We start from the raw sequence: 17,391 nt of genomic DNA, 5'->3' as shown, positions 1-17,391 counted from the left end.
TCAAGAGAATAAAACAAAAATAATATATATTATGCAGAGGTTCATCAAAAGAAAAAAGATGGTCTCTCAAATTCTTTGAGACTTGCGGAGATTTTAGTTTGGTTTCTGACAACAAATTCGGATAATCTCTTTCAAGTTTGTATTCATTTTTTTCATTGATCATCAAACTTTATTCTTTTTAAGATTTTGAGCCAATTTGCTCTTTTTCTACTATGTTACTTAAAAACTCCAAATCACGAAGCATTTATTCAATTAAATACAGTCACAACATTTTTTTCACTTTTGAATGTTTGCTTTTTGTGTTGTTCAGTTTTTTTATTATGCAATTAATTCATAAAAAGACAAATTCATTGCCTTTGCAATATCTTTCACTTCGAGGCATCTGGTATGTTTATAAAATTTCTTCATTTATTCGTTTTATTTATTTAAATAAATCGATTTTTTTTTTTTTGTATTTGAAACAAATTATTAGGACACTTATTTGCAAGCCACAATCTGGCAACTTGAAGAGGCACTTATTGTCATCTGGTATAATTGATCGTTTGGAAATACGATACAAAGCAATCATTGAAAACCTGGGTAAAAGCTCACAAAAGTCGCAGATGATTTTTCCAACAGTCATAAGTGAAGTTATTTGGATGATTCTGGATTCCTTGGCTGAATTTATGGATGAGAGACAAGAGCAGGCGGCAGCAAGATTGAAACTGTTGGTAATTCAGCACGGACTTGGAATACGTTTGCTTCTAATTTGAATCCTTTTTTCTGAGTTAAAAAAATACTAATTTCTTCTTTTCGAATTTTTTTTGAACAAATGTTTTTTAAAAATTTATAATTCTTTCTTCATAGAACCACAGATGTTAGTAAAAAACCATATAAGCAAGAATTCATCCAGTCAATCGGAGCCTTCAGCGCAAAGTGATGTCATTAAAAGTAAAAAATCAGAAGATAAGAATGAAAATGTTGTCACAATAAAGTTGAGAGGAGAAGAGTTTAGCAAGAGATATGAGAATAAAGAGCGTATCCGCAGTTTGAACGGGCGTTTTTGCAAAGTCAAAAGCAAAAATGATGAAGCAAATGACGAAAGTGCGGCTTCTTCATCTTCGTTTTCTGATGAAAATGCGGACTCTGTGTCACAAAGCTCGTTGATATTGGAAAAGCATTCGAGAAAGAAGCTGATGAAAATGCGAAAGATTCGGTTGACTGATGAAGATTCTGGGGAAGAAGACGAATTTGAAGATGAAGATGTTTCTTTTAGAGCAGAGAAGATGATAAAGATTGGACAAATATCCTCTCATGATGGCAAGAGGATAAAAAATGTGATGGAAAAATATGACAGAAGAGTTGAGAATGAAGAAGGAAAAGGAGAAGGAAAAGATGATGACAGCAATATAAGTGATGATGATAATGACAGAAATAGAGAAGATGATCCAACTGCTGTTTTGGACTCTTTCTTAGATCAGATTTCGGATGTTGATGATGTTTCATACAGGCCCAATGAAAATTCTGATTCAAACATTGTTTTTTATCCTATCAAAGCAAAGTTACAAGCAAGCAATTCAACAACACCATCAACAACATCATCATCATCATCTGCAGAAGCGCATCCAAACACAAATTCTGCAGACTCATCGGAGCTTTCAACAGACCTCGCTTTTGCGCCTGCGCTGATTCCATTGATCGCACCTGAGCTGAGCTCCCTCGCATACACTTCATCGAAGCAACCTCTGTACGCAGAAAGCAATGGCTTGTCTGCATCTGCGGTTGCTGATCCGCAAACACTTCACAGCGAAACCCAAAGCAGCTCCAATCAAAGTTCTCTGTTTTCTGCCTCACTTCAACCAGACATGCAGAACTTGTTCACTCCTCTCTGTGCATCTCCTCCTGATAGCTCGCCGCCTTCACCCGAAAACTTGTATTTCTCGATGGACTCAGCACCGATATACCTTCCTTCCCAAATGTCGCCTCATTCTTTCTCACTTCAGGGTTCTCACAGCTATATTCAGAGTCAATGGATGAACGAAGGGCAGGAATATTGCGAGAGCGAAGAAGATTCGAGCAGCAAGAACACTTCATTCTTTTTCGGATTTAACGATGATGGCAATTTGGAAGAAGGAGGAAATGGGGAAAGTGAATACCGTTATGAAGATGCTGAAGAAGAAGACGGCGACGATGAAGAGAATGAGAATGAGAACGAGAACGAGAACGAGAATGAGAGCCCAGTTGAAAAACGGAACGAAAAGAGCAGTCGCAAGAATGTCCAGGAGCAGAGCGTCAATATTAAACCAGAGCCAGATGGCTTTTCGGTTGGCGCAGCTCCGCACAAACATCACACTCCAAAACTGAAAAAGAAGCTACGTCCAAAACTTATTCAAAAAAATCGCTCTTCAGCTGCGAAATCAGCTAAAGCTGTCAGCACACCAAAAATCACTTCTTCCACTCCAAAATCCACTTCATCCACTCCAAAGTCTTCTGTGATGACGCCTAAAACAATGACAAGCTCATCTCCACATTCCCGAACATCGTTTTTGTTGTCTCATTCGCGCCGGCAGAAGAGTCGCAATGAGCAAAATGGCAGCTCTTCCAAGGGCAGCACACAAGCCTCCCACGGCATTCAGCTTCCAATTCCGCCGGAATTTCACATTCTGGAGGAGATGCGCGAGATCGAAAAGGATGCAATCGAGGCAGCAAAACTGGCTGCTTCTGCTGCTGCTGCTGCATCTGCTTCTGCATCCGCATCCGAATCCGCATCTGCCTCAGCTTCTACTTCGGATTCTGCTTCTGCCTCTGCCTCTTCTACAGAATCGCAGCTTCCTTCGCCTGTGTCAAGCAGCAGCCTCGCTGCATTCAAAGAAGAGGTGATGCTGACCATCCCGCTGGTGCCGCGGCGCACAGAGCTGCAGGTGGATGCGCTGTGGGAGTTTTCGACGTTTGACGGGTGGGAGATCCCGTCAAGTGACAGAAGATATTGGGCATCCAAAGGATCGAAGGACGAGAGCAGGACACCTGAAGAGGAGGATCTGAACACGTTGGCGTCGGAGATTCAGTCGATTAACGACGAATACAGGCTCTTTGTGAAGATGTCGCGGCTGTGGACCATTGTGAATGGGTTTTCGCAGTCGGTGCAAGCTGGCGAGCGCAATCCTGTTCGCAAGAATGCAGTCACGAACGAGATTATTACGATTTTGATAGAGAAGTTCAACGGCTTTAGCACCGATGATCGGACGCTGAAGCTGCACTGTGCACGAATTGTGAGCGGGCTGATGAAAGGAGAAGTGATTGGAGAGAATCTGAGGCCGATGGTGTTGTTTCTGTGGAACGCACTCAACAGCGCAGACGACAATGTGCTGGGAACTGTCATGGAAGCACTAGCTTATCTGACAGAGGCAAAGGAGAATTGTATGTTTTTGTTTGAGTTTTGTTTTGATAGATCATTCAATAACTTGTGATTTATTTTTCGATTTATTCCTAATGTGCAATAAATAATGGCGCATATTCAAAAGGTCAAAATCTTCCATTATCTCAAGATGACATTGCGGAATATCTTTCGTATATTATTCAGTATGTGGATGCATCCTTTTAATACAATCTCAGATAGAAATGATAAGAAAAGCATTAATTATTTGTTTTTTTTCATTTTGAAAAGAAATATGTTGAATTATCAATAAAAATACTTATTGGCATATTTTAATTTACACATTCAAAACTTTTTTTTTTGAATTTTGCTTGTGATGTTCATTGTTTTTCGATAATTTGATAAAAATATTTATTTGACTCATCCTTCAATTTAATTTTTCTTTCTATTACGTTCTTTTCTTTTTGAATATTTCTTTATCATAGATCTGCTCCTGCATCGATTCTCCCTCAAATCTTCTTTTTCACAAGGAATCTGGCTCTCAACTCCACAGGCTTCCGTTCTGCCCTTGTTGAGCTGAAGCCCTATGCTCTTCTTCACAATGCCTTTGAATGCCTGTGGAAGAGCATCACATTTGGCGATGCGAAGACCCAGCTGGCGATGTGCTGTTTTTGTGATGTCATATCTGCGCTGCTCATAACAGAGACCCCTATTTTTGGCTTCCTTCAAGAGCATGGCATCCTTTCCGATCTCAATATGATTCTCTCTGCCCCGTTCGAGTGGGCTGACAAGCCGAAGGAGAACGCCCAGAGGACGGTTGTCCAGGTGCTCCGCCGCCATCGCCGTTTTCCCTTAATGTACAGCGAATTGAGAGATGTTACCCCGCTTGTTGCTTCGGCTGTGCAGACCACAAGCACACTGGTTAAGGAGGACATTGTTTACTGGTTCAAATGTTTGATGACGGTGACATACAAAGCGATTGACAACAAAAATGCCGATGTGATGAGCTCGTATTTAGCTGGGGAACATGCGATGGCTGATGAAGCGAAATTGCAATTTGATTCTTCTTCGAAGATCGAAGTGAAAACACAAATTGTTGAAATCTGCGAAGAAAACGGATTGTTGGAAGCGCTTGACAGTCTGTTTTTGAGTGCGGCACATGGAAATTGGTTTAACATTGGAAAAGTCAGTGAGGATACAAAGAAGACAATTGTAGTGTTTTAAATCAAATGAGAAAAAAAAAATGAATGAATGAATGGCATTTGCATTTTGTATGCATAAATAATTGCGTCTGGGCGAGGTTTACGAATCAGTAATCAAAGCGCTTTCTCTTAATTTATGTATACTTTTCATTTGAGTAACGCATTCCGTTGTCTTGATTTATTCACATTGGCTCGTCCACATACATCCCACCTATACACATCACGCCATTTCAAGTCACACCATTTAAAAGCTCCTGTGTGTGTGCATGTTTGGAACATATGCTTCTCGTCTCTTTTATCGAATGTTTATCATCTGGAAAGTACGTTTTGGTGAAGCTTCATTCTTGCTTCACAGTATTTATTTAGCAAAAGGTGAACTTTATCGCTTAATTATTATTTCTTCTTGTTTTTTTAATGTTTGTTTGTTTTTGTTAACGGATTTTATCATGTGAAATAAGCAGGAATAGTTTTACCTGCTTGCATGTAACATGGAAGCCTTTTTGATTAATGCAAATAAATTTTTCTGCATTTTCAATTTGTTTTAATTTTTACCCACTTTTTTCTTTTCGAAGTTTTAAACATTCAAGTTGCTTATAATCGCTGTGCGATTTATTTAGCATGTTCATATTGAATCAATGAATGATGAAAATCAATAAATATTGACATTTTTTGCACTTTTTTATTCATTATCACAAGTATCTTATTTTTTTAAATATTATTGAAGTGCTCAACAAAAATATTTATACCTCATTTTCGAATACTTTATTGTGTTAATTTTTCGTCACTCAGTGATTGATGAGACATTTTTAAATTAACAAAATCAGATAGAATATGATAAAATATTTCAAAATTTTATATTATTTTCATCAATGATTGTTCAATTATCGATTTTTTGATATCAATGATCAAACAATGCATCATAAAATTTTTGAGTCAAAAAATTGAAGATAAATTAACAACGGCTTGTTCTTTTAAATATTTCTAACGTATATATGAAATAAACATATTTTTTGCTTTTTGTATTGTGAACTTGTTAAATTATTATCTTCAGATATCTCAAAATTGCTTTTTCGAAAAATTATCGAATTTCATTTTTTCAAAACTATGAAAGAACTTCCTCAGAGTGTTACTGATATAAAAAATTGGATTCTTTTTGGAGAAGGTGGAAGCACTGTTGTTTTTGCCTTTTCTGGGGAAGATCATGATTTTTTCGGTAAAGTTATGTCTGTTCACAAAAAGCTTCCTTCAATTGATACTGCATCTCACTATAATTCAAAAGAAGAACTTTTTGAATCTTATTTTACACCAATTTTACCGCTTCCTATTAAAGTTTGCAAATAATTTTGATTTCAGTATTTTGTTGAATAAAAAATTTATTATTCAGAGGCTTTATCATGTAGAAATAAATTTTCTTGAGGAAGTGGAGAAGGCTTGCTTAAAAGGATTTTCAGAAGTGCCTCCTCTTGGATCTTACATTGATTTTTCCTGTCAATTTGTCGCTGTATTAGATAATGTTTCATTACCAACTGCAAGACTTCACCTAAAGTCGCATTATGACATTCTTTCGCGAATGAAAACAAAAATTCAACATGACGTTATTACATTGGAAATCAAGCCAAAAGTAGGTCATTGTGAATTTTGTGTGATTCACCCTTCCACCCACGAGCGATTTCCAGTCTGTAGATTTTCATTAATGCAAGTATTGAAGCAGAATGTTGGGATGTTACAAAATCCTGAATACTGCGTCCCACGAGATGTTGCAGAGAAATTAGTAAAAATATTGAATTCTGAATTCAAAGAAGAAGATGAAGTTTTATCACAGAAAGTGAAATGGATTCAAAATCAGTTGCACAAATCATCAACCGAACGTGCAAGCTTTCCCACTGATTGCAAATGCACTGAAACAACCGCTCAAAATGCACTGGATAAACATTCTATCTCTTTTACGGAGAGCGATTCATCTGTTTCTTCTTCTGTCAATGCTTCATCTTCTCCTCCATTTTGCCGTTCTCTTTTCTGCCCTGTTGATTTTTTTGCAACTGCCGAGCGATTCTCAGCTAAAGAAGATGCAGAACTATCCCCCAGCTGCCTTTCTGCAATGAAAGCTGCTCTCCTTCCTCTTTTCTTCACACCTCAGAATAACCTACGTCTGTTTATAAATGGAGTCCCAATATCTCCCTCTCACTGGGGCAGCTACTCCATCAGCTTTCCGCAGATTGAAGATCGGGCACAGCCATCTTCCTTTTCACAAAGCACGAAAGATGAAACACGCAATCTCGATGAAGAGTTTTGTCATAAGCAGTCTCCTCTTCCACAGTCGATGTCTGTGTCTTCTCCTTCTCCTACTGAAATGAAGCCCAAAGTTAATGCCGATTCTCTGAATACACTTGATTTTTTCACATCAAAGCGCACTTCAGAACCGTCATTCACTTCATCCACGCTTTCATCCTCCTCTTCTTCCTCTTCTTCAACTTCTTCCTCTTCTTCTCAGCCTCAGTTTGCAGCTCCATCTTCACAAGGCGAAACTTGGGATCTTCCGCTTCTGCTTCATTCAGCTTCTGCCGCACTTCTCCACTCAAACATCATCCGTTCTCTTTCGATGCTCCAGGGTATCAACAACATTGGCCTCTTCTCTGCTGCCCATGCTCTTTCAAATGTGATGGTTGCTACCGAAGTTATGCTTCGTACAGCTATCGATGACTGTTTCACTGCTGTTGTCAAAGATCCTCAAACAACACTTCATGCAGACGGCGGCTTGTCGTTTCGCTTTGAAATGCTCCGCGCCACTTTGGAAAAACATGTTTCTCCTTTTCTAAAAGAACTTGCAGTGAGCCAGATGATGGTAGATAAAGTGCTCGTTCAATTAGCTAATCTGGTTAATGATGGACTGCCTCAGAATTCTTCTTTGGAGAACGAATCAAAAAAAGCGACTGAGGACGAGAAAAGCAAAATTGATGCTGTTATTCAAAAGGGGTGTGCAATGCTGATGGATGTGATCTTTGATCTCATTCACGCTGCTTCAATTATTTTGCCTTCGCTTTACTCGAAAGAAAGTAAATGTGACTGCGTTGAGACAGAATTCCCTGACAGGCCAAAGGATTCATTTTCTGAAAAGGCTTTTGATTCTTCTTCATCATCGACCACCGCGCCATATTCAGCATTTGTGGATCCTTTTCTCTCATCAGAATGTTCTTTTCCTTCTCTCCACAATGATCCAACAATCATGTCTTGTCGATCTTTCCAAGCAAATTGTTCGGAGCAGCCTGAAGCTTCTTCTCAACACTCAAAGTGTATGTGCTTGCAATTGGCAGAGGCATATGATGCAGTTGTCAATAGCGGAACCGTCTCTTCCTCATTCAACGGAATAGCTGGGAAGGATATGTCAACCGTGCAATGGGAGGAAGAAATCATAAACGGGCTGAAATCTTCTGCTTTGCCTTCGAATTCTTCTGATATCTCTTCGAAGGCTGACGATGTATTTTCATCATCTTCAACAGCTGCTCACACATCATCCACATCACCCAGTTTATCTGATAGCCTTCGCGCCACTCATCCCTTTTCTGACAGTTGCCCTGAAAAAACTACACTTCACGAGCACATTCGAACTCCCACCCAATTCGCAAAGCTATCTTCTCAAGAAATGTCAGATTTAATAATACCTCAGCATCTGCTTCAGTACCATCAATATCCTCTTTGCTGTCCCGACAAATCTCCTTCCCAATCAACGTTGAAGCCACCATCTTGCTTAGCAACTTCCGATCTTCTATTACAAGTCACTTCTTTGAGACGTTTTTTTCTTGCCGATTCTGCAAATGATTGCTCCATTATGATTACACTTTCATTCACTTCTCAGGCTCAAGACGAAGGTGACAAAAATTCACCACACGCAAACACTTATGCAACGGACATAAATGTTTTGCCTTCTTCTTCTGTGGGTGGCGTTTCACAGGCAACGGATATGGATTCAACTTCGTCCCTTCCATTTCTGTCTTCTCCTCATTTTCAGTCTAATTTTTTGCTTCATTACAAAAATTATCACATCGCATGTCATGTTCACGTGATTGATATTGCCCAAAAAAGGCACACAAGAATGCCACGTTGGCTTCGTCTAGAAAGACGGCTTGTGGCTCTTGCGAAATCTGTTGGTGGGTTTGTACATTTTTCTAGTACGACCCATTCATCATATGTCACGTCCTGATAATGATAAAAATAATATAAAAACACCATGGACGTCTTTTGATCGAGCCAATCAAAGATTTTCTCGTTTTCATAATCAGATTGAAGATTATGTTGATTCTAAAAAACATGGTGAAACTGCTCTTGAATTGAGAACAACGAATAGAAAATCAGTTTTACTTAAAAGACGGCAAATGGATGAAGAAGATTTAAAAGAGGAATTTACATTAAAAGGAACATTAGATAATTTAATGCAAATTTTATATTCATCGGATAAAGGTGTACAGCTTGCAGCTCTTGCGGAAATTAGAAAACAATATAAAATTGGTTTGCCTTTCTATTCAAACATTAAACAGTATATTATATGCTAATAATAGCAAAAGGAAAGCAGAGCTCAGCGGCTCATCTTTTAAAATATGACGTACCTACAAAGCTAATGGAAATTTCTGCAGATTTTTCAAGTTTTTTAAGTCAAGTATTTCTCAGCAATTTTAAAATTATAATAATTTTACGTTAATAATTTAAAATATAACTTAATTGTATATTTAAGCGGCAAGCTATTAGATTATTATCGACTCTTGGTTTGCCTTATTTTCCTTTTTTAAAAAAATCAAATAAATTAATATTTTTTTTATTGAATAAAGTTATCGATGAACCAAAGATCGGAAAGGCTGTACAACAAAGAGTCATTTCAATTTCCTCAGAAATTGTTTCAAAGCATCCAGATTTCCAAATTAGAAATGATACTTGGTGGCTTTTAGCTTCTGTTATCTCTACTGCTTCGGGAGGAGAGCGTATATTTTTACCTGATCAAATCATAAATGCAGCTGCAGAATGGCTAAGAATTCTATTGCTTCATTTTTTCCCGAATGCTCCTTCTTTGAAAATTTCATCTTCAAGTTTTAATGATCAGCAGTTAGTTGATGTATTTAGTAAAGGAATTACAACTTCTTTTCCTCAAACATCTTCGACTTTTTCCTTTGCCGTTCACACGGAATACGACAGCCAAGAAAAAACAGCTACACACACCTTAAGTACAGAGGAAGGTTTTCTGGCCACAATTATGTTTTTTTTCAATGAATCGCGTTGGTGTAAGCCTTTGATTAAGAAGATATCAGATTATGGATTTTCAATTTGTGATGCTGCACTTAGTAATACTTTCCATTTTATGTGCAGATGCGATGCTATTAGAGTTTTAAGTGAGATTTTTGAAGATGACTCTAAATGTGCGGAGGTGTGCGTTTTCTTTTTTATCAAATGTTTTTTTCTGAATAAAGTTTTCATAATGCCTTTTTTTTTTTTAACAACAAAATTTCAATTTCTTAATGCATTCACATGCTGTTATTTATGTTGAATCTTCATCAAAATAATTTTCGAATTCCTTCATCTTTTTGACTGATAATAAATATTTCAGAAATTCTCTATGAATGGTGGAGTTAATGTAATGTTCCAGTTGAGTGCTGATCATCAAAATGTGTTGGAAGAAGAAACACTCATGATCATCATCAGGCAAATATCAACCCTTGATTCAGAACTCTTAACAGCTGTATGTATTTTACAAATTATTTTATTTTTTTATTTGGTAATGCTTTGGATTTGTGAAATGGTGAAAAGAAAAGAGGAGAGTGAAAATTGTTCTGTAGATTGAGTGTTGATTGCATCTTTCAATTGTTTTTTCCATCTGTGAAGCCAATAACAATATCTTTTTCTTTTTATATTCTTTTTCTCCGCAATGACCAACTTAGCCTATATATTCTGAGCCTTCCCTCAAACTTATCCGCTATTCTCTCATATCCGGAGGCCCACAGCTACAAAATTACGCCACTTTGGCATTGAGCAACATGGCTACTGAAAGCGAACAGCGGACCGAGCTGCTCTGCCGATTGGGCTTTCTGCGCCATCTTGTCAGCACCCTCTCTTCCTCCACTGCTTCCTTTGAAGTTCAGGAAAACGTGCTGTTTGCATTCAAACATCTGACGCTAACGTCTTCGCTTGTGAAGCGCATGATGATTGAGGAGTGTTCGCATTTGGCGGTGGGGATGGCACTGGGGCGCTTCTTGACAAAGTTCAAAGAGGCAACGTCTGCCTGCCATTTTACGCATTCAAACGATGCTGTTGATAAGTGGGCACAGCTTATTAACAAGTCGCTGTTTGTTCTGAAGCATCTACTGGATGAAGGACAAGAACTGGTGAAGCTTCAGATTGCGAGGAAAAGGAAAGAATTGAAGAAAAGGAATAGAAAGCTTACGAAAAAAACATCAGCATCAAACAAAATATCGTCACAGGTGGATCATTTAAATGAAGACTCCCTAAAAACATGTGAAGAAGACAAAGACAACGATATTGGAATGGCATATGACGAGGACACGAGCAACTTAACAGCTCAGCCAAGCTATCCATCTTCCATCAATAGTGACAATTCGCTTCTTCAGCCAAGCCCATTTCCAGCAACCTCTTTGAACTACACTTCTCCATCTCCTTTCACTTCGTTTGCACCGCCTTTGCCTTTGGCACCAGTACCAACAAATGTTTTACCTTCTCTGTCATCATCGACTCCTGCCTTTTCTTCCTTTTCTTCTTCTTCTTCTTCTTCTTCCTTCTCTCCTTCTCCATCTTCTATGATAACGTCTCACAAAATAGAAGCTGTTTCTTCATCCGGCTCAACAGCATCTACTCACTCTCAAGCTCCGCTTTACAATCAGTCAAAGAACATCCTCATTAAAGACCTTGTAGAAAACATCGTTCTCAGAGAGCTGGTTATTTCTCACTATTCTGAGTATATCACAGAGTGCATTCAGGTTTGCAGCGGCAAGGAGCAGCTGATGGCTAAGTTTATTTACTCAAAATATGTCTGTGCATTTCCTTGGATCGAAATGGATCAGGAAGAGGAAGAAGATGAAGAAGAAGAAGGTGATGGCTCATCAGCAATGAATGAAAGTGAAAATACGAGAGATTTGACTGGGATGGAAACACAAACAGCCACAACTTCTGCACAAAGCAAGCAAGATGCTACTTTTAACTCAAAACCCAAGCAAATGAAAGGGAATGGATCTTCTGTGAAACCTCCTTCCAGCGGAGACCGAGTCGCAGAGTTTATCGATACGATAAATCTGCTTGACATATTAGACACAATTCAAGAAGAGTCAATGGAAGACAAAGCATACAAAAAGAAGCTGAAGATGCAGTTTTCGATGACACAGAGGCGCATGACGAAAAAAAGGCGACAGGAAATGAGTTATTTTCAGGTACAGACGCTGTCTGGAGGAGATGCAGGGGAGCAAAGTTTGATGGGTTTGTCAGAGGAAGAGCTTGCTATGGCTGATGATGAAAGTGGAGAAGAAGATGAAGAAGAAGAGCTTGAAGAAGGGAGTGCTGTTGACGGAGAAGGCGAGAGTGCTGATGAAGGAGATTCTGAGGAAGGTTCCAGCGACAGGGATTGGGCGACAAATGAAGAGCTGATTGAATCTGATGCAGAAAATGCATACAAAGACTTGTCATCGATCCCAACGTTGGATGAAACACCTTCTCTTCAGCCGCCTCTTCATGATCTTTGGCCAACCTTCAATCCATCTACAACAGAATCATAGCGATTCTTCATAGAAAATCTTCTTTTTTATTTCAGTTTGTTTTTGTTTTTATCAAATAAATAAAGAGAAAATTCTCATATGACTTTGTTTTTCTGAATTGAAAGAAGGTTAAAAGGATGGTGAAGAGAGTGATAATATTTCTGAGATGATATGGCAAGAAATGATGTTGAATGTTTGGTTTTTGTGAAAAATGAGGAGGAAATGAAGAAATTCAAACAAAAATATGAAGAGTATCAAAAAAATGGTTATTTACCAAAATAGTGAAGAGAAATTCATTCAGAATTAGAATTTAAAAAAAGAGCTTGTAGATTAAAAAGATGCAATTGTGTGATGTCATTGAAATATTTTCTTTCGAAGATATAAATTGATTGTAATAAGTTGATAGTTCACCATTTGCAATACATATGAATGTTTGAAAACACTTGTACTCAATAACAGCCGTCTAGACAACCAAAGATTAAATCCAAATACATATATTTATTTATTTATCCATAAAAGTTCCATATTAAAATGCCGCAATCGTCGCCAACAGAAACAAGTTGCTTCTCATCCGGAGACCAAGCAAGAGAGCGTGCAGCGGCCGAATGGCCCTTTCCGCACGTGTCACTAACAGGAGGCAAAACATCGACGTGTGTCTTTTTCTGAGGAGGCGGGATACGCCCTCCATGGAGCACTGAAACTGGTGGAAGAACAATCTTCACGTTGCGCATGTCTAACAGTGAGTGGTGAAAAGAAAAGAAAAGTAGAGAAGAGAAAAGAAAAGAAAAGAAAAGAAAAGAAAAGAAAAGAAAAGAAAAGAAAAGAAAAGAAATTTTATGTGGTGCAAAAAAACAATTTTTAAATGCATTTGTAATGTTTTGTTAAAAAATCATACCATATACGATAACATCTCCATCGTCATTGCAGACAGCCAAGTATCTTCCAGAAGACGAAATAGCGATCGAATTAATTGTCGCTTTCGACTCTGTCGCAAAAGTCGACACAGAATCTGGTGCATCCCAGTCCCACACAGACACAATTCCGTTCTGTGCACCAGTGATCAGCTCTCTCTCTCCATCAGGGCGCTGGCACATACACTCAAACACTTCGTCCACTGTGATGTGTCCGTTCACTTTCTTCTCCTCCTCCAAATCGAAGCAGCAGATGGTCTTGTCTGTCGAACAAGAATGTGCTATCTTGTTGTCTGCAATGTCCACCAACACACTGCGCACTCCTCGGGTGTGCTCTTTGAACTCAGCAAGTGTCTCGTGTGTGCGGCCTGACCAGCAGCGGACGCGCCCGTCTTCTCCTCCGCTCAGCACAACTCCGCTACCAACATTGACTGCAGATGTCATACCACGATGTGCCAGAACTAAGGGGAAATGTGAAGAATATAAAAATTTAAGGTGAAATAATAAAGAAAATTGCATCAATCAATCAAATCATAATTACAACAAAAATGAAAATGAAAATATATACATATATATATAGCTAAGCAAACCCGACCAAAGTTGAGTTCCTGTGTGTGCATCGTGTGCCTTTAGTGTTCCGTCAACATGGCCGGTGACAATAGCATCGACATGAACCAGCTCGCCCATCGGTGCAGCTGTTCCTGTTGCTCCTGCTGCGCCTCCTTTGACTTGTGTTCTGTGTGGCAGCACTCCCATTGCCATGGAAGAAACATCGTTGTTCAAAGGCTCGAAAACAAGCTCAGCATAATCGCTAAGGTCCCAAACGCGGACGCCTGCAGGTTGTGAAGAAAGAGCAGAGTGAGGTGCAGATGAAGGAGACAGGGAAGAGCTGGAAGCAAGCGCCATAATTGATGCTGATGTGGATGGAGAAGATGATGAAGATGCGATGGCTGTGGAGAAGGTGATGCCTGGGCGGGCACAAGAAGATGCTGTGCAGAATACCTCAGAAGAAGAAGGTGGGAATGCAACACATCCCTGAGGCGATGGAGGGGTCTGGAACACCAGTTTGTACACATACTTCCCTTCGTGTTCAGTTGATCTATCGATCCGGTAGACTGCACCACGAGACGACAGTGCAATAAACGAATCCTCCGAAAAACGTGAGAGGCAAAGAACATCTCCTTCACAGGGAAGATCTACCACATCGACAATATTGTAGCTTGTGTCGCGCCCTTCGAATATTACTACAACTCCGTGGCCACCGCCTACAACAACAGTCTGACTGTCATACCCACAGTGCCCACTGCAGAACGATAATACAGATCCGCTGCATGCCTGAATAGCAAGAAAAGATTAACGATATTGAAAATAAAGATGAATTTTTCAAATAAAAAACTCATACTCGTTTGTGCATTCGATAAATTCTATTTGAAAGACTGAATACAACTATTTCTCCGGAATCTGTTCCAGATATAAGATCGTCTCCAACAATTACACAGGTTGGATAGCTACGAACAAATCCTGTGGATGGAAGTCCTGCTGCTTCTGCTCTACCAAGAATATAGCACTGAGATGCTATGCTCCAAGAAATTTCATAGCTCCTCAATGTTGTTCCTGATGCAACAAAAATTCTATAATTTGGATTCGCTGGTCGAACAAATGAACCAGCAGCACGAGTACGAAGTCCAGCGCCAGCTGACGGAGTTGCAGAGGATGAAGCTCCTTGTGAACTTGATTGGGTCATCGCGAATGCCACTTGTTCCAGAAATATTATATAGTTTTATATTTATTATTATTCACATTTATTATAAAAAAGCAATTTTTAGAATAAAAAGACAAACATGATGAAATGGGCTTATCAACTTTTGTTGACGCTAAACGACTTCCTGTCTTTAAGTCCCAAATGCAAAGAGTACAATCTTCACCACCACTTGCCAAGAAACGCTCATCTGGACTGAATGCAAGTGCAGTAACACTAATTACATGTGCCTCAAAGCATGCTACAAGTGATTCATCTTTGATCCTCCAGATGCATATTGGTGCAGCTGGCTCGCGAGTTCCTTTTCGACCAACTTGACCTGTTGCAATGAAGTGTTCCGAAACAGAAAGAGCACTTATGGCTTCGGTATGACGCCTCAAAAATACTTGGTTATGACTTAAAAGAGATAAATTTGTTATTGTTAAAAATGATCTTGATGTTAATTACAAAAGCAAAACAAACATATCATCAAGGTTAGATATCACGCATACAGCTCCTATTGTATGTATTAACAGGTTATGCTGAGTAGGATGGCTATATAGAATTCTTGTTCCACCAATAGCATGTTCTAAAGATAAAGGAGACTCACCTGACATTTAAAAGCAGTTTATTCTCGTGATCTTTATTATAATGTTTTGGAAAAGATCGAGAAGTTAATATCAATCACAGTCAATAAAATTTCTTCATCAAAATAGTGTGAGACTATTATTGAAAAATATTTGCTGACAACACTGAGTGTTTTGAAGAAAAATTCGTCACATTCGTCACAAAAGTTTTTCCTCTGAAAAAAAACACTTATGGACGTTGACACAAAAACTTCTAATAATCATAAAGTTTAAAATATTTCATTACTGAAAATGTTTTTCCGATATTTTTGAATAAGTTATAAACTGAATTTATTCAATTCAAAAAATCAGCATTATTAAAAAAAATTATACCTGCGAAATGAAAATACACTCAAATAAAACTATTAAACAATAATAATAATTAACTTTTGTATTGCACGATGAGAGTGATTCACAACACAAACAAAAATTTTTTGTTTAAAAACTGAACAAATTTTTTTCCAATTTTGAATTCGTTTTTTTGAATGATCCTTTTTTTTTTTTTTTTTTTTTTTTTTTTTTTTTTTTTTTTTTTTTTTTTTTTTGGATAAAAATGAGTAGATGTTTGGACAAATTAGATAATTTGACATAATGAAATATAATAAGTTAATTCTTTTGTATGTTTTTGTTGTATTTTCATTAATAATATGGGCGACTATTTTTTTAAATCGCTTTTTTTCAATCAAAATTTTTGGTTCAAAAAATAACCTTGTATATTATCAAATGAACATTGAAAAGTGAAAAGGCTTATTGAAGACAATTTTATCATTAATTAGGTCAAAACATTGATTTTATTAAATAATTTCCAAATTAGTTCTCTTCAGAATTTGAAATTTCTTTTCAAAAAAACTTAAAATCTTTGAAAACAGATATGCCGAAAAAAGTTATGATTTCAAAAATAATCACCCATATAAAATTGTTCAAAAAGATTGATTGAAAAAATGATTCGATTGATTCGGTTTATGCATTCGAATTTTTGATATCGCTTTCAACAAGACGGTCAGATTGCATTGTTATTCGGTTTTCTTCTGTATCAAAATCCATTGAGCTAAACTCTTCTTTTGATTCTTCCATGTTTATGTATTTTTCTAATTCTTCAAAGATTTTTTTTATTCTCTGCATATAACAAAATTTCTGATTCGTTGAACATTTGAAAGTTATTCACAACACAAAATTTTTGTGAATAATAAAGATTTTTCAATATGGGTTTTTCTTTTTGAAAAGTCGCAAATGTTTTATTCTCAGATTGAAAAAAAAATTTCAAAATTTGCTCAAAATTATGTTTCCAAACACCAAACTTCACTAACATTGAATCTATCACTTGATAATGCCATTTCATGAATAATTAAGAAGATTCATAAGCGGAAACGAAAATTTGAGCAAAATATGAATTTTTTGATTTACAGTCTAAACCGGATATAATCACATCGGTTTTTGCACAACTTTTTGTGACTATATCCGATTGTGATAATACACGATGCTGCTTTACACAGAAAAAAATAAAAATTAATTAATTAATTAATTAATTTTGGGTCGATTTTTTCATTTTTGAAAATTCTTCATAAAAAACCCATTTTTCACTTGCGAAATTAATTTTTTGCGAAAATGCATATTATTTTAACTTATTTGAGCACATTTTTGCAAACGCGAAAAATTGAGATTTTTGATCAAAAAATCGATTTTTCATTGAAAAAGTCACCCATTTTAATTAAAAATGTGATTATATACTTTCATCCCTGTGATTATATTCGATGAAAAATGAATGAAAAACAAGCAAAAAATGTCGGTGCATCGAAAAATGTGACTATAGGCGAATGTGA

General features: G+C 37.4%; 4 protein-coding genes across 4 annotated transcripts; 3 read left to right on the top strand and 1 right to left on the bottom strand.

The window, feature by feature from the left end:
* Positions 1 to 320: 320 nt before the first annotated feature.
* On the top strand, positions 321 to 5,394 carry MONOS_11725 (uncharacterized protein; the record flags this gene model as incomplete). Its single annotated transcript, XM_067864287.1, has 5 exons — positions 321 to 385; positions 473 to 735; positions 847 to 3,396; positions 3,501 to 3,558; positions 3,838 to 5,394. 5 exons carry the CDS (start codon positions 321 to 323, stop codon positions 4,574 to 4,576), a joined length of 3,675 nt encoding a protein of 1,224 aa, XP_067733372.1. The 3' UTR covers positions 4,577 to 5,394.
* An 853-nt stretch (positions 5,395 to 6,247) lies between these two features.
* Positions 6,248 to 8,752, top strand: MONOS_11726 (uncharacterized protein; the record flags this gene model as incomplete). The annotated part of the gene is made up of 1 exon (XM_067864288.1): positions 6,248 to 8,752. One exon carries the CDS (start codon positions 6,248 to 6,250, stop codon positions 8,750 to 8,752), a length of 2,505 nt encoding a protein of 834 aa, XP_067733371.1.
* Positions 8,753 to 8,924: 172 nt separating this feature from the next.
* Positions 8,925 to 12,391, top strand: MONOS_11727 (uncharacterized protein; the record flags this gene model as incomplete). Its single annotated transcript, XM_067864289.1, has 6 exons — positions 8,925 to 9,057; positions 9,108 to 9,205; positions 9,281 to 9,311; positions 9,375 to 9,964; positions 10,145 to 10,276; positions 10,476 to 12,391. The coding sequence occupies 6 exons, from the start codon at positions 8,925 to 8,927 to the stop codon at positions 12,315 to 12,317; spliced, it is 2,826 nt and encodes a 941-aa protein (XP_067733370.1). The 3' UTR covers positions 12,318 to 12,391.
* Positions 12,391 to 15,599, bottom strand: MONOS_11728 (putative WD40 repeat-containing protein). The gene is made up of 6 exons (XM_067864290.1): positions 15,429 to 15,599; positions 15,049 to 15,362; positions 14,610 to 14,962; positions 13,798 to 14,542; positions 13,192 to 13,668; positions 12,391 to 13,029 (listed from the first exon to the last, which is right to left on the bottom strand). The coding sequence occupies exons 1-6, from the start codon at positions 15,560 to 15,562 to the stop codon at positions 12,803 to 12,805; spliced, it is 2,250 nt and encodes a 749-aa protein (XP_067733369.1). The 5' UTR covers positions 15,563 to 15,599; the 3' UTR covers positions 12,391 to 12,802.
* Between the last annotated feature and the right edge of the window lie 1,792 nt (positions 15,600 to 17,391).

This window comes from Monocercomonoides exilis (genome assembly GCF_001643675.1).
Source record: "Monocercomonoides exilis strain PA203 chromosome Unknown scaffold7-2047599, whole genome shotgun sequence".
NCBI lineage: Eukaryota > Preaxostyla > Oxymonadida > Polymastigidae > Monocercomonoides > Monocercomonoides exilis.
Note: the sequence above shows the minus strand (reverse complement) of the source record. Positions and strands in the feature narration are given on the sequence as shown.

What these genes read in the sequence shown, in the direction of transcription:
- MONOS_11728 (XM_067864290.1), bottom strand. Translation starts at nt 15,562, where the DNA reads ATGTCAGGTGAGTCTCCTTTATCTTTAGAACATGCTATTGGTGGAACA. An exon ending in TGATAAGCCCATTTCATCAT is followed by an intron (nt 14,963 to 15,048) that starts GTTTGTCTTTTT and finishes TTCTGGAACAAG; the next exon opens with TGGCATTCGCGATGACCCAA. An exon ending in TGGAGATGTTATCGTATATG is followed by an intron (nt 13,030 to 13,191) that starts GTATGATTTTTT and finishes ACTCACTGTTAG; the next exon opens with ACATGCGCAACGTGAAGATT.